The sequence below is a fragment of the Pteropus vampyrus genome, unplaced genomic scaffold (genome assembly GCF_000151845.1).
Source record: "Pteropus vampyrus isolate Shadow unplaced genomic scaffold, Pvam_2.0 Scaffold173, whole genome shotgun sequence".
Taxonomy (NCBI): domain Eukaryota; kingdom Metazoa; phylum Chordata; class Mammalia; order Chiroptera; family Pteropodidae; genus Pteropus; species Pteropus vampyrus.
Genome location: NW_011888954.1, coordinates 2,161,140 through 2,175,034, shown reverse-complemented (window position 1 = coordinate 2,175,034; position 13,895 = coordinate 2,161,140). Strand labels below are relative to the sequence as shown.

Sequence of the window (13,895 nt, the reverse complement as noted above, 5' to 3'; positions counted from 1 at the left end):
TGTGTTTGATTTTGTGTAAAGAACACAAACTGACTGGATATTTCATATTGCTTGTTGTGATATCTGCCACAGTCACCTAAAAGTCACCCTAGCAATAGGACATTTTATATAAACTAAACTGTAGTAGTAAATATCTGAGGCAAAATCATCTCAGGAAGTTAATAATGGTAAATTCAGTATCTCTAGGTATAAATTTTGTAGAATTAACAAAACTAGTATGTCGCCTGGCTGCCGAGTGAATAAAGTTATAGCTTTTCAAAGGTATGACATATGTGTTCATAGGTAAAAACTAATACAAGATGATTACTAGACAGGGATCAGTGGAAAATAAGTAGCAGTATTGCACCAATGCAAGACAAAATATACTTTATTGTGACAGCAAATGCACATAGTGCTATAGGTAAGGCATGCTACTAGGAATCCGCATATAATCAAAGGCCGGTATGGAAATGAACGAGAATGAATGCGGTTCTTAATGCTTGAAGATTTAGTCCATGGTGAAGGAGAGAAGAATTTATGTCCACTTATCTCAAATGCAATATTATACACCTACTTAATCAGATCCCTATGCCCCTAACCAAGAGCCCAAGGGCAAATAAGAGAAACTTAAAATCTTAACTGTACTCAGAAGTCACTTCTAATACCAATGACAGAAAGATTTTGCTAATTGAGGCAAATTTCCTCTCGAAACAAAGACCTAGAAATTGAGCACTCAAACACCTATTCATTCGCTTAAATTAGCCAATTTTAATGTCATTTATTCCACCAGAAACAAATACTAGACTATCTAGAAATAGTTTGGATAAAGAAACATTTACATTTTAATACTCTGTAATGTTGTAAATTTTGGGCTAAAATAACACCCTGAGTCGAATTTGATCCCTATTCATTTGAAGGGACCAAGTACAGTTTTAATTTCAATAGCTGAACTTCTTAGTTCTTAGGGAAGGTCTGAGAAAATAATGCTAACAAGAACTAGTCCTCTGATGAAACTATTAGTCTCTACAGACTTGTCAAAATCAACACAAAACTGAGGATAGGCTGAAACACTTTGCAAAGCAGTAGTTTTAGATAGGCTGCTTTAATTCCCCCCTTCTTTTAGAACAGATGCAGATGAAATGATTTCTGCATGAATGCACATTGACATTCTGTTCAACTGTTTTCTAAATACAACACTATGGGTTTAAACAGTATGCTTTAATTTAAACAAAGTAATATCTTATACAGTCAATTTAGCTTAAGAGATGAAAAGAAACACTACTATGAAAATTACTTATCAGATACTCTGCTCTTTTAAAAGGTGTTTTTAAAAGCAACACAGGACCAAAAACATCCAACTATTTCTTTATTTATATTACTATGCTTAAGTTACATGGAAAAGACAACCAAGGAGTTCTGCCCCATTTCAGGAAGCTTCCAATCAACACCAATTATGTGGTGACAAATAACTAGGAATGGTGACATCTTTGGGTCAAGACTGACAAGGAAGAATGGGCTCTGGTGCTACGGTTCATCTCCAACAAGAATATGGCGCAATGGCCAGCACAAGCCATACTGACACTGAACCTTTAGCTCTGGTCACAAATTCGGATCTCTTCTCTGAAGCTAGCAAATCAAGTGAAATAATTGGGTTTAAAAAAAAAGTTTTAAAACGAAGCCCAAATAAGTTTAAAAACCATGCTCTTGACACATTATCCTTTCAAAATTTACATAATACACACTTTTCACTCTAATAGCCCAGATTTTTTTCCTCACATAGCCCACCATGTAGCTACAAATAAGACTATTCTGCCTTAAGATGTAAACATAGGGGAAAAAAATTAACGGCATCTGCATAATATTCTCTCTACACACTGCTATTGGATGGAAAATAGAAAATTAAAAAAAAAAAGAAAGAAAGAAAGGTTCCATCTTAGATTCTCACAACCTCTTGTTCCGCAGTTCATGAATCCGACTCTGATGCTAAGGTGACAGTGTATGTAAGTAGATTTTTGTTTTCAGTGAAAGAGACCTGGGAAAAGATGGAGTTATCTCTTTTTCTTCAAGAGTTATCAGATGGTACATGCTCCTCAAAGCCCTCACTCTCTCGAACTAGAGCGCGTTCCAGGATCACACGGCCTTCCTTATAACGCTGGCTGTCTTCAGTGGCAAACTCATAGATCCATCCCAGTTTGCTATTGCAGTTTTTGCAGCTCACATCTCGAACCATGTGGCGGCCAGTGAGCATGACCCGGTCTTGAACTTCACTGTACTGCAGGTTAACTACCTAAGAAACATGCAAAGACAAAATTGCAAAGGCACGTAAATTATTTGCCAAAAAGTACACAAAAGCAACTTCAAAAACGTGAACAGCCCTTGTTACTGTAGTCAAACCTACAAAACCCTTCCCAAGAGCTATTTTTAGAAGCTGCTGGGACAAGTAAACATCTGGATTCGCAATGCACTGGACAACCAGTATGATCACAATCACATATTATTGTACTAGCCCAAGCCACACTACGTATTACTAGTTACATTTCTGTATTGTCATTAAGAGTCCTTGACTTGGAGTCAGAAAATGTAGTCTTGGGTTCAATTGTTGTTATTCACCATTCAATGATGAGTGCAAATAAGGCTACCAATGTAAAAGAACCTAATACACAATAGGTATTCCATAAAAAAGTTTGCCAAATTTGCTTCTGAAAATACATTTTTCTATACAAACAGACTGGGATAATCTATAATAGACCAAACATTGCAATACATAAGTTTTCAGGTGGGTTCAAAGAATCTGAAGAATTTCCAATGATTCTGAACACCAATTAAACTTCTACACTTTAATTTTCTGTAAAGCGCCACATAGCAAATATTTTTGGCTTTGAGGGCTACACGGTTTTTATTGTAACTATTCAGTTTGCTGTTGTAGCACAAAAGCAGCCATAGGTAATAAATGAATAAGCATGGCTGTGCTTCATTAAATTTTATTCACCAAAAAAACAGGCAGCTGGCCTGCTGTAGTGTGCCAACCCCTGTTCTATGCCTAAACAAAGATCAAGGGGTATACACTATTAAGTCTTTAAAAGAGCTTCTTTCTAAATGGAACAGAGGGATGTCCACTGGGGAAGTTCAGTTGAGCTTCTAAGAGCAATACCCTTGCTGTTCCTTAGCCTAAAAGATTTGGAAATTCAACTTTGCTAGTACACAGACTCCAAGAGGCAGAAATCACATCAACCAATTTCATAGCAAGCCAGAAATTACAGAAACAGGCAAACTAGACATTTGTGAATCAGGAAATGCTGTTCCTGTTGGCAAACCTATACAATAAACTAAATCATAATCAGAAAGATGATTGGTGGGCATAAATCAGAGCAAGTTAGATGATCCTTATTCACTTACATTATCAAACTATTAGAGCTTAATGCAGCTATCTCACTGTATAGATAATTCAGTGACACGGGTATGGGGTGTCTCTGAACCCTTCTTTCATTGTCTGTGAAGTTATTACCAAATTCTTACACTGAATGTTTTCTGGAGACCACACTTTTTATTTATAACACAGTCTTTAAACTTCCAAGATTAAAAACCACATTCTAGTAATGCCTTCCTAAGGTCCCATCAAAGACAAGCTAGTGAGCAATAATTTCTATAAACTGAGCTTTCATTCTGACTCTTCCTGGTATCTCCAAGCTCTGGCAGTGGGGGGCGGGGGGGGGGCGGTACTCTGGTAGTGCTGACAAACATATTCACCGCTGAACCCACCGGGAAATGAACCTGGTTTTCCCACCAACCTTGTTAAAAAGAAATGCTCTGCCAGTGGCGCCTGTGAACCGAGTAGAGATGAGTTCTGAGCGGTTGGTCAGAATCGTATCGCAGTTTGCACAAGAAAACAGACGGGTTCCACCGATGTGATCAAGGAAAATTCTGCCCATTTTTACAGATGAAGTTCTAAAAACCTAGGAGCAAATGGAAAAGGACAAGAAATGCAATATGATTTAAAAAATTTGCTAGTATCTACTTGGCGGAGATCAGAAAACCACTTACTCAATATGTGGAATAGCTGACTCTGAAAAAGGGCTGATCCAAAGTTCACACACTGAACAAATAAATAGGCATATGCAAGCAAAGAACATTTTAGAAGCAGTGAGCCAAGGAAATAAACATGCTTAGGCAGGAAAGGAATGGTGTCACTTTTCTTTTGGTTGGTATGACAAAAATAGGAAGAATATGGAATGTCAGAAACTGAATGATGAAAAGCACAGGCAGAAAGGTGAGAAAAAAGGTTTAGCTTAAGCATTTAAGTATATATTCTGAGTATGTAATTTGAGCAAAGGCTGTGGGCCATGAATGAGATGAGCGGTAAGAGTAGAAAAGAGGTCAATCAGAAAACAAGAGGGTGGTCTGGTTTGACAGCATAGGGTGAGTGGGTTTCTGGTCACCAGGTCCATCTACAACTATATACGGGTGATGGCACTAACATTAGTTAAGTTTGAGTTTGTGGAACACTGTACTAGGTACTTATTTCAAAATCATCGCAACTCTGTGAGGTTATCACCCCCACTTCATAGATTATGTAAGGCTATTAACTGGTTGAAGTTTATTTACATAGCTTTCAAATACAAAAAGTCATAACTGAAATGCAGTTCACCCATTTCAAAGCCAAACTTCTTCCATTACCCTATCTGTCTTTAAGAAGAGGGCACACAAGATGGTCTAGGCTTGGTGTAAGGCTAGGAAAAAAACAACAGAGCAGAAGGGAAAGATGAACCATTGCTACATAACTTATTTACATTTAATAAATCATACTGATTCAGTAAGTGATGAAACATTGAGGGGGAAAGTGCTGAATCCAACTTCTGAAACAAGGATAATCAAACTTCACTATTTCAAAAGTTAGAAGAGTTTATATACGCCAACGCTTAAAATCACAGTAATTAATCCCCTCTAACGGTATTTTTAAAAATCTAGATGTAGTCAAGAATATATGACAGCTTTCACTTTAAAAAGAATATATTCCTGGGCATAGTTATCAGCTTGTGTGTTTTATTTAATATTACATGTCTTAAAAATGGCATGCAGAGCTGATAATACAGCTGCCACTATGAAAAAAAAAATCTAGAATCTATGTTTGTAATAAGAATCCACTGTCATTTTAATTTGAGGAAATTCCATTGTCCATTCCTTCTTAAGTCTATGAACTTCTTCAGACATTAGGCAGTCCTAATGTCATCAGAAGTCATTATCATGAAGATCATTAAGACTATCATTAAACATTATGATATGGAAGTTTAATAAGCAATGAAACAAATGGTGAATATAATTACAATTTGTAGCTGGTAAAAGGAAAACCAGTGCATTAATAAGAACATTAATGAATAAACCTTGGGTAAAAACACAAGACTTAAGATATAATATTTATTTCTGATTACGTTTCTGTAAAATGACAAGACTTATTGCCCATTGTGTCAGCCTTTAAGATGACAGCATTACTTTTTCCAGATGTTTATAAACACAATACTATTACATAATTGTTAGAGGTTGCAAATTTGAAGACTGTAGGCTGAATTCATTTGCTGGCTGAGATAGCAGTGAACAAAACAAATGACCCTTCCCTCATAAAACATATGTGGAAATGTTTTGTTTGGCCCACACTATTTTCCATTCTTATAAAAAACAGTTGAGTCACCACTTAAAATTTGAAAGATTTCATTAAAGAGCCTGTACTTTGGTGTGTTTTTTTGTTTTGTTTTTTGTTTTGTTTTCTTTTTAAACAATGGGGAGACTTGGCAACACAAGGCACGTATTCCTCAGCAACAACTCACTAGAGTTGAGTGGTAGCTGCAACTTTCCCCACAAGGTCATTTCATTTGCTCAGTATCTACTCTGCATCACATAATTACTTTACTGTTAAGACATCTGAGTTTATGACTTGATATAAATAAAGCATTCAGCAACCCTGTGAGCAGCTGATTTGGGTCATGTTTCTTAATACTGGTCCTTTACAGTGAGGAATCAACAGCAAAGTTTTAGTCTCACCTCTTAAGACAGTCCTCAGATTCTAGATTTCTCCAAAAACTAACATTTGTGCAGTGATTGAGCTTCTAGCTTTGACTTCTGGGACTTGTTACTTTAAAGCCAGTTTTCCTTCAAACTTTTAAATAAAATATTCATATTGTAATTTATTTCAACCATAATGCAGGAGTAACTAGATGTCTGAAATGACCGTGGCAGATACAATGCTATTGTGGAAAATGTACTGGACTTCAAAATGAACTCTCCCTATGCCTCTATCTAAAGCATTCTATCTTCGGTTCAAAATTACAATATAGCTGTGACCATTTGCTACTGGATACAGGCAAGCTCTTTATTCCTAAATGGGGTAAATACATTTAAAATGTTTTCTCTGCCCTACTTCAAATTCAGTCTATTTTTCACTCTTTTAGCCAACTATTTTTATTGGATTCAATTATATGATTCATTAGCAAGACCAAAAATATCAGTGCAGAATAATCATTCCTATTTGTGGTTACCATTTATAGAGTACTGTATGAATAAAACTGTAAAATGTAGTTTTTATAAGAAAACTGTTCTTATTTGCCAAGAGATAAGCTAGAAATGCCATGGAATCTGACAAAAGCAAGCAAAATATCGCTGCTGTCAAAGTTCTTCGGGAAGTAGAAAAACCTTAGGTTCCAGATGTTAAACCTTAGCTTTGTAGAGCTAGAAACACAACCGACTACTGACTTACATTATTCAAACTCTCAAGAGGCTGACTGACATCAATCAGAATGCCACTGTATTATTTAAGGGGGCAGGTCATTAAAAAGCTAAGACACAATACCTGACTGAGGCTTCTCTGAACCTGGATGATATATTGAACTCTGCCTTAGGACTAATTATTTAGTGTCTATACTGTATGAGACACTGCACTTGGTACTTAATATACCACATCTAATCTTGACAATTTCTAAAGTAGGAATTTATTATTCTGCTTCTAGAGAGGAACAAAAATTGTGTGACTTTCTGAAATTAGTCAAGCCGGGATCTGAACTACATCTTGTTCCAGTTCTCTTCACTCCGTTCACTCTCTAGTGACCAGAGGGCTGCCAGATTGTTTTTCTCCCTCAGATTTATCATCTACCTCCTCCAGTCTCCATGCTGATCCTCCTGTATTCCCTTAGTTGGTGGCAATTCCTAGAAACTATGGCAATTTCTTAAGAGACTACAAAATCTGTAATACCTCCCCCCTCCCCTAACAATGTCTTAATTCAATGCTCATCACTTCCAGATAAACCTCTGTGGTCAGGGAGTGTGAACTGTATTATTAAATGCAACTTATACTCACAGGTGTCACTACATATGTTCTAAATTAGCTAATGCCACAAAAATAAGGTCAATGGAATATGCTTAAGTCATCCTTTTCTATGAGCTCATACAGACCACAAATTTTGAAACATTTTTTCTGACGAGACAGAATATAGCTGATTCCTTAAAAAAAAAACAAACAAAAAAAAACCACAAACAAACCTGATTTTTAAAGGAATAACTTACATACCATAAATTTAGCCACTGTATGTGTACAACTGAATTTTTAGTAAATTTATAAAGTTGTGCCACCATCATCACAATTCAGCTTTAGAATATTTCCATCATCTCCCTCAAATTCCCCAAAACCCCTCTGCAGTCAATCCCTCCTCCCACCCCAGCCAAAGCAACCACTGATCTACTCTGTTCACATCCAAAATATTTCCCAGATGTGCTAATCACCTTGCTTGGACTTAGAAGAGTCCCAAATTTCTTTAGCCAAATATTTCTAAAATATCTTATGAGTGAGCTGCTTTCAAAGATGACTAATGTTCTGTGTTGATTCTGGGAAAACCTGTGTCCCTAATAAAATGCATGCTTTGGTATCTGTCAGTGTAGAAGTTCAAGTTTATAACCAAAATTAAGGCCAAAATCATCACGGTTAAAGCTTTAAGATGTTTTCTTCCTTTTTGACTTTCAAGAAAAACAGTAATAATCTTAATTTTTATAAGTACCATTCCCCAGATAATTTAATAAAATAAGGCCTCTTTGGTACTCGTTTTTTTTTTTTTTTAGTCTGGGTTATTAAAATCTTTAAAAGGTTAAAATAAGAGAAGTATCAAACTTTGTTATTTAGCTGGGAGCTTATGTTTCTTTGGAATTACTAGAAACAATCAGGGGCCAGGTTGAAAACATAAGTGAAATTCACAGATGATATGTAGATCATATTTAGTAATTGTTTTCAATTTCCTCCCTCCTTGAACAAATAGCACATTTAACAATCTAGAATTTTCAATTTCTATTTTAATAGGAGACTGGTGCAGCAAGCACATTTTTAGGACTTCTATCTTTTTATAGAATTTTCAAAAATTTTACAGGAGTACAGAATCTGTTAAAAAAATGATTTTTCTTTCAGAAATCCAGGAAAGCCAAAGTATTCAGGAATGTATTCCTTTTAAAATTAGACAATATAGACTACATAATTTCCTAGTTTGGGTCCAGGTCAATAAAACAACTTTCTAAAAAAGACTATTTTTTTAAAAATTGAGATTTAATTTTTTAGAGGTTTTAGGTTCACAGCAAAATAAGGTAGAGCTTTCCTATATGTCCTCTGCCCCCACACATGCACAGCCGCCCTCATATCAACATCCCCCACCAGAGCGGTCCATTTGTTACAACGAACCTACACTGAAACATTACCATCACCCAAAGTCCATAGTTCACATTAGGCTTCATCCTCAGTATATATTCTATTTGGACAAATGTATAATGACACATATTTATCATTATGGTATCAGAGTATTTTCACTGCCTTAAAAATCCTGTGCTATATCTATTCATTCTGCACCTTACCAACTCATTATCTTTTTATTGTCTCCATAGTTTAGCCTTTTCCAGAATGTCATGTTGTTGGAAACATAGAGACATACAGGATGCAGCTTTTTCAGATTGGCTCCTTTCACTTAATAATATGCATTTAAGGCTCTTCCATGCCTTCTAACAACTTCATACCTCATTTCTTTCTTTTAGTGTTAAATAATGTTCAACTGTCTGGATGTACCAGTTTATTTATCCAGTCACCTACTAAAGGACACTGTGGTTGCTTCCAAGTTTTGGCAATTACACAGCTGCAGTTATTAAACTATGAATAAAACACCCATGTGCAGAATTTTGTGTGGACCTAAGTTTTCAAGTCCTTTGGGTAAATAACAAGGAGTACAACTGCTGGATTGTATGGTATATTACATTTTGTAAGAAACCACCATGCTGTCCACCCGTAATCAATGAGAATTCCTGTTGCTCTACAATCTTGTTAGCATTTCTTGTCACTGTTCTGAATTTTGGCTATTCTAATAGGTGTGTAGTGATATGTCATTGTTGCTTTAATTCACATTTCCTTGATGACATACGGTGCAGAGCATCTTTTCATACACTATTTGCCATATGTATATCTTCTTTGGTGAGATATCTGTTAAGGTCTTTGGCCCATTTTTTGATTGGGTTGTTTTCTCACTGTTGAGGTTTAGGAGATCTTTATATATTTTAGATAATAGTCCTTTATCAGATATGTCTTTTGCAAGTATTTTCTCCCAGTCTTGTCCTTTCATTCTCTAGATGTTGTCTTTCACAGAGAAGTTTTTAATTTTAATGACGTCCACCTTATCAATTATTTCTTTCACAGATCATGCTGTCAGTATTGTATTTAAAAAGTCACTGCCACACCCATGGTCATCTAGATTTTCTCTTCTAGAAGTTTTAGGTTTGCATTTTACATTTACGCCTGTGACCCATTTTGAGTTAATTTTCGTAAACAGTCTGTAAGGTCTATGTCTAGATTCAATTTTTTGCATATGGATGTCCAGTTGTTCCAATGCCGTTTAGAGAAAAAACTATCTTTGCTCCATTGTATTGCCTTTGCTCCACTGTCAAAGATCAGCTGACTATATGTCACTATAGCTTTAAAGTTAAGTCTAGAAGTTGGGTAGTGTCAGTCTTTTGACTTTACTATTCTCCTTCAATATTGTGTTGGCTATTCTGGGTCTTTTGCCTCACTACAGAAACTTTAAAATGTCTGCTGGCATTCACAAGGTAACTTGTTGGAATTTTGATTGGGACTACACTGACTCTACAGATCAAATTAGAAAGAACTGACATCTTGACAACATGGAGTCTTTCTATTCATGAAAGTGAAATCTCTCTCCATTTATTTAGTTCTTGATTTCATTCACCTGTGTTCTGTTTTTCCTCATATAGATCGTGTACACGATTTGTTAGATTTATACCATTTCACTTTCTTTGGATGCTAATACAAATAATATTGTTTTTCATTGCAAATTCCACTTGTTCTTTGCTGGTATTAATACACAGGCACACACACAAATTAAATATTATGGTATCTTGTTCTTTAGTCTGGGTCATTGCTAAATATTTTCCTTAAAAGCAGAGGTCAGCAAACTAAGGCCTTTGTGCAAAATTCAGCTCACCACCTGTTTCTGTATTGCCCACAAGCCAATAATTTTATACTTTTAAATGACGGGGGCGTGGGGAGGAATCAAAAGAGTATTTTGTGATACATGCAAATTACATAAATTCAATCTCCAATGTCCTAAATCGAGTTTTATTGGGACACAGCCACACCCATTTATTTATTCTTGGCTGCTCTCACTACAATGGCAGAGTCTGAATAGCAGTGACTGAACGAAACCTTATGGCTTGCAAAGTTCACATTATTCACTATCTGGCCATTGACAGAAGGTATGCACCCCTGCTTAAAAACTAATTTTGGGCACTGATAAAGCTTTTCCTTTAGAAAGCAATTTTTCTCAGGAAAAAAATAAACTTGGTTGGCATTCAGGTTCAAGGATTGACAGAAGTATTTGAGAAGATCAATTTAATCCTGCTCCCTTTTCTTCATGGATATTCTAGCTTAAAAATTTTTAACTTTTTTGTAGTCCAGATACTTGAACACTTGAGTCAGACTGCCTACCTTTAAATCTCAGCTCTATTTCTTAAAAACTGTGTAAACTTTTGAGTAAGACATCCTCCCCCTTCCTCATCTATAAAATGGCAATAGCAGTATCCATCTCTGAGCTGTGAGAATTAATTGGTGATAATACATTCTTAGAACAGTGCTGGGCACACAGTAAATGCTAAATAAAGGTAAATCTAGTAAAATAGATAACCTTGATCAACATTCCTCACCCCAACTTCCCTCCACTATTACAGATGAAGATAGCGAGGCTCAGAAAGGATACTGAACGAATAACAATTAACCAGCTTCACCTCCTGTTAATTACTGCAAAGCTAAGTGACCAGGTGACAGAAATTACAAACGGAAGGAAAGTTAGAAACCTTCTGAAGCATCTCAAATTCTTAGTGTCACAGTTCTAGGTTTTAAAATAGGTCCTTGCCCTCCCTGTAATTAATTATCCAGTTCAGATTCAACACTGGCAAGCAGAATTCCCTGAAAGAGGCAACACATTTACCAGCCCTAAAAATACCAGGAAGGAGAGCAGTAGGTATTGATTTGCATCTCTAAGGACTCTCTGATGGGAAAACACCCAGTTCACAGGCTTCTTTAATAATATCCTCAGAATATTTCCACAGACCACAGAAAACACACACCATAAGTGAGAGGAACTTTTCCACTGCACCAGAAGGTGGTGGTGGGCAAATGCAAGGCATAAAACCTCTCCTGCAGGGAAATGAGTGTGCAGGAGCCTAGTGCAAGAAGGGTTAAAGGAATCTTCCATTCAAGGGAGGATGTGTTTTGCAATGGCTCTGCTAAAATGGAAACATGCGGAAGCATGCTTGTATATCTGGTTTTGTCTCTTCTCTCTCCGATACAAAGAAAGGAACAAAACCCAAAGAACTTTTAACAGTGCTAGGTTGACTACTATAATCAACATTTGAGGCTACTGTAATCTCATCAACTATTTTCATACCAATTTTTGTGACTAAATTCTACTGACAATCTAGAAAGGAAAATAAATTGAATTTGATCCATAAAACCAACTTTCCAACTGTTGTACAAAATATTCACTACACCAAGGTTCCAGTGACAAAAGAAAGCTGTGCTTTTTTGCAATACTGACCAGTTTCATATGGTATGTCAAATGATGTTCTAGTTGTGGTAGGTCTTCATTTAACAGTAACTTTTATATTTTTATTCTTGCCCCTCAAATAATGTCTTTGTTGTTGTTAAAAGTTTTCCAGGTTTACTATATTTCTATTCTTATTTAGTCATCACTAGAAAATAAGACTAGTCATGTAATTCAGTGAGTGAGCTAAACAATCTGAGTTGGTAATCTCCCCAACATGTCTTTTGGCAAGACAAATTCAAGATTTCTTGTTTGTTGAGATGCAATAATACCATGAGTTAAAAAAGCCTATAACTAGATAGACTGGAGTATAATTTAACTAGTTTCCTCATTCAGGTGTCAAGTAGCGAGTTCACGTCACAGCTAAGGTCAGTTCCTACATTACCCAAACATCACTGCACAGGATTACCAGAGAAAGTGATATTTACATAGCCATTTAGCCACTTTAAAACTTAAAATGATATTCCAGGTGTAAACATACTCAGGACTACTTTCACATCTCATGAATATATTTAAGACTAGCTTCATGTCTCATGGACTGGTTTTTTTAGAGTAGTAGCTACTTTAATCTCTTCTTTCTAGACTTTAGATTTTGGTCTTATTTCCTTTCTCTTTGTTTATGAACGTTTTTCTCTCTTCTATCACTTAAGCAGAGCAAAAGAAAAGTCAAATAATGAAAAATCCTCAATGATCCAAAAATCTACATGGATTTTACTAATCTTTTTAAAAAGTTGTTAAAATTTAATTTACTTAGCTCCCCTCTATAGAGTTATATAACTGAGCTGCGTGGGGGCACTCTCTAATAAGGTAGACATTAGTCCTTTCCAAGGAGCTACATTCTACCTGGTGTTCTGCTACATACCCAGAAAGATAATGAGATATGTGGAAAATACTTCGTGTGCCAAATTGCATAAGTTTCACCTTTTCATTATTTGTAAATTCTCCAGGCTGTTTTCCTATGCCTAATAGCAACCCAAAGCCTCTTCATTTTCTAGGTCTAATCAATATCAATCCACTTCAGAATACTTCCAACTTCGCCTTACTTCATTTCTCAATGCTCCATTTTTGAACTCATAATACTCATTTCATAAATTACTAGTATTTTAACTTTGTACTGTTATTCAATTTCATTTGTCTAAAAGCTTTAAAAGATTCAAAATTCTCTGCAATTTCTTTCTTACCTCACGCGGTACAAATATGCACAAAACTTTTAGGAAAAGAACCCACCAAGACTCACATCTGGCACAAATATGTACCCTGGAAGCACTTCGTGCATTTTGGTTCGTCTGTGTTGGAACGCAGTTACAACACTGCAAAGTTAGCCAATATCCTATTACCCCAGTTACTTAACCAGCAAGTCTAATTTTCCAAAAAACACAAGATTAGCCTGAGGTTACTTCAGGTTTTCCATCTGTCAAGAAGACCTGGAATAAAAATCCTCAGATTACCAACAGGGCTCTGTAAACAGAAAAAGTTTAAAAATAAATGAGCTGTACACCTTCCCAGACTCTCCCTTGACGGTAGGATTAAAAGGTGGTGTCAAGGGTTAAACAGATCTTTGTAGTAGTTCAGTTTTCCAACTCCCGCTGTTCGTAATACTCCTACCTACCTACAAAGCAGTGTAGAATAAAGGGGCTGCAAGAGCACGCCTACCAACCCCCAACTAGCGAGGAGGAAGTACGCGGCTTGACGCCGGGCAGCTGGACGGCCTCGCGGCCCCGGGGCTGGGCCCGTTCGGCCCGCAGCCGCCCAACTCCGCGAGCGCCCCGCCGCGCAGCCCACAGCCCCGGCTGG

At 36.4% G+C, this 13,895-nt stretch overlaps 1 protein-coding gene across 2 annotated transcripts in view; it reads right to left on the bottom strand.

The window, feature by feature from the left end:
* Nucleotides 1-349: 349 nt before the first annotated feature.
* The window catches only part of YPEL5 (yippee like 5), a 14,648-nt gene continuing 1,102 nt past the window's right edge, over nucleotides 350-13,895 (bottom strand). Inside the window, exons 1-3 of one of the 2 annotated variants that reach the window (XM_023536944.1) lie at nucleotides 13,711-13,823; nucleotides 3,768-3,932; nucleotides 350-2,266 (exon numbers count right to left, since the gene is read on the bottom strand). In XM_023536944.1, the coding sequence (XP_023392712.1) occupies nucleotides 2,042-2,266; nucleotides 3,768-3,908 (366 nt within the window). In that variant the 5' untranslated portion in view covers nucleotides 3,909-3,932; nucleotides 13,711-13,823 and the 3' untranslated portion in view covers nucleotides 350-2,041. Of the gene's footprint in view, nucleotides 2,267-3,767; nucleotides 3,933-13,710; nucleotides 13,824-13,895 lie in introns of those variants that run through there. The other variant, XM_011370744.2, reaches the window with a different exon arrangement.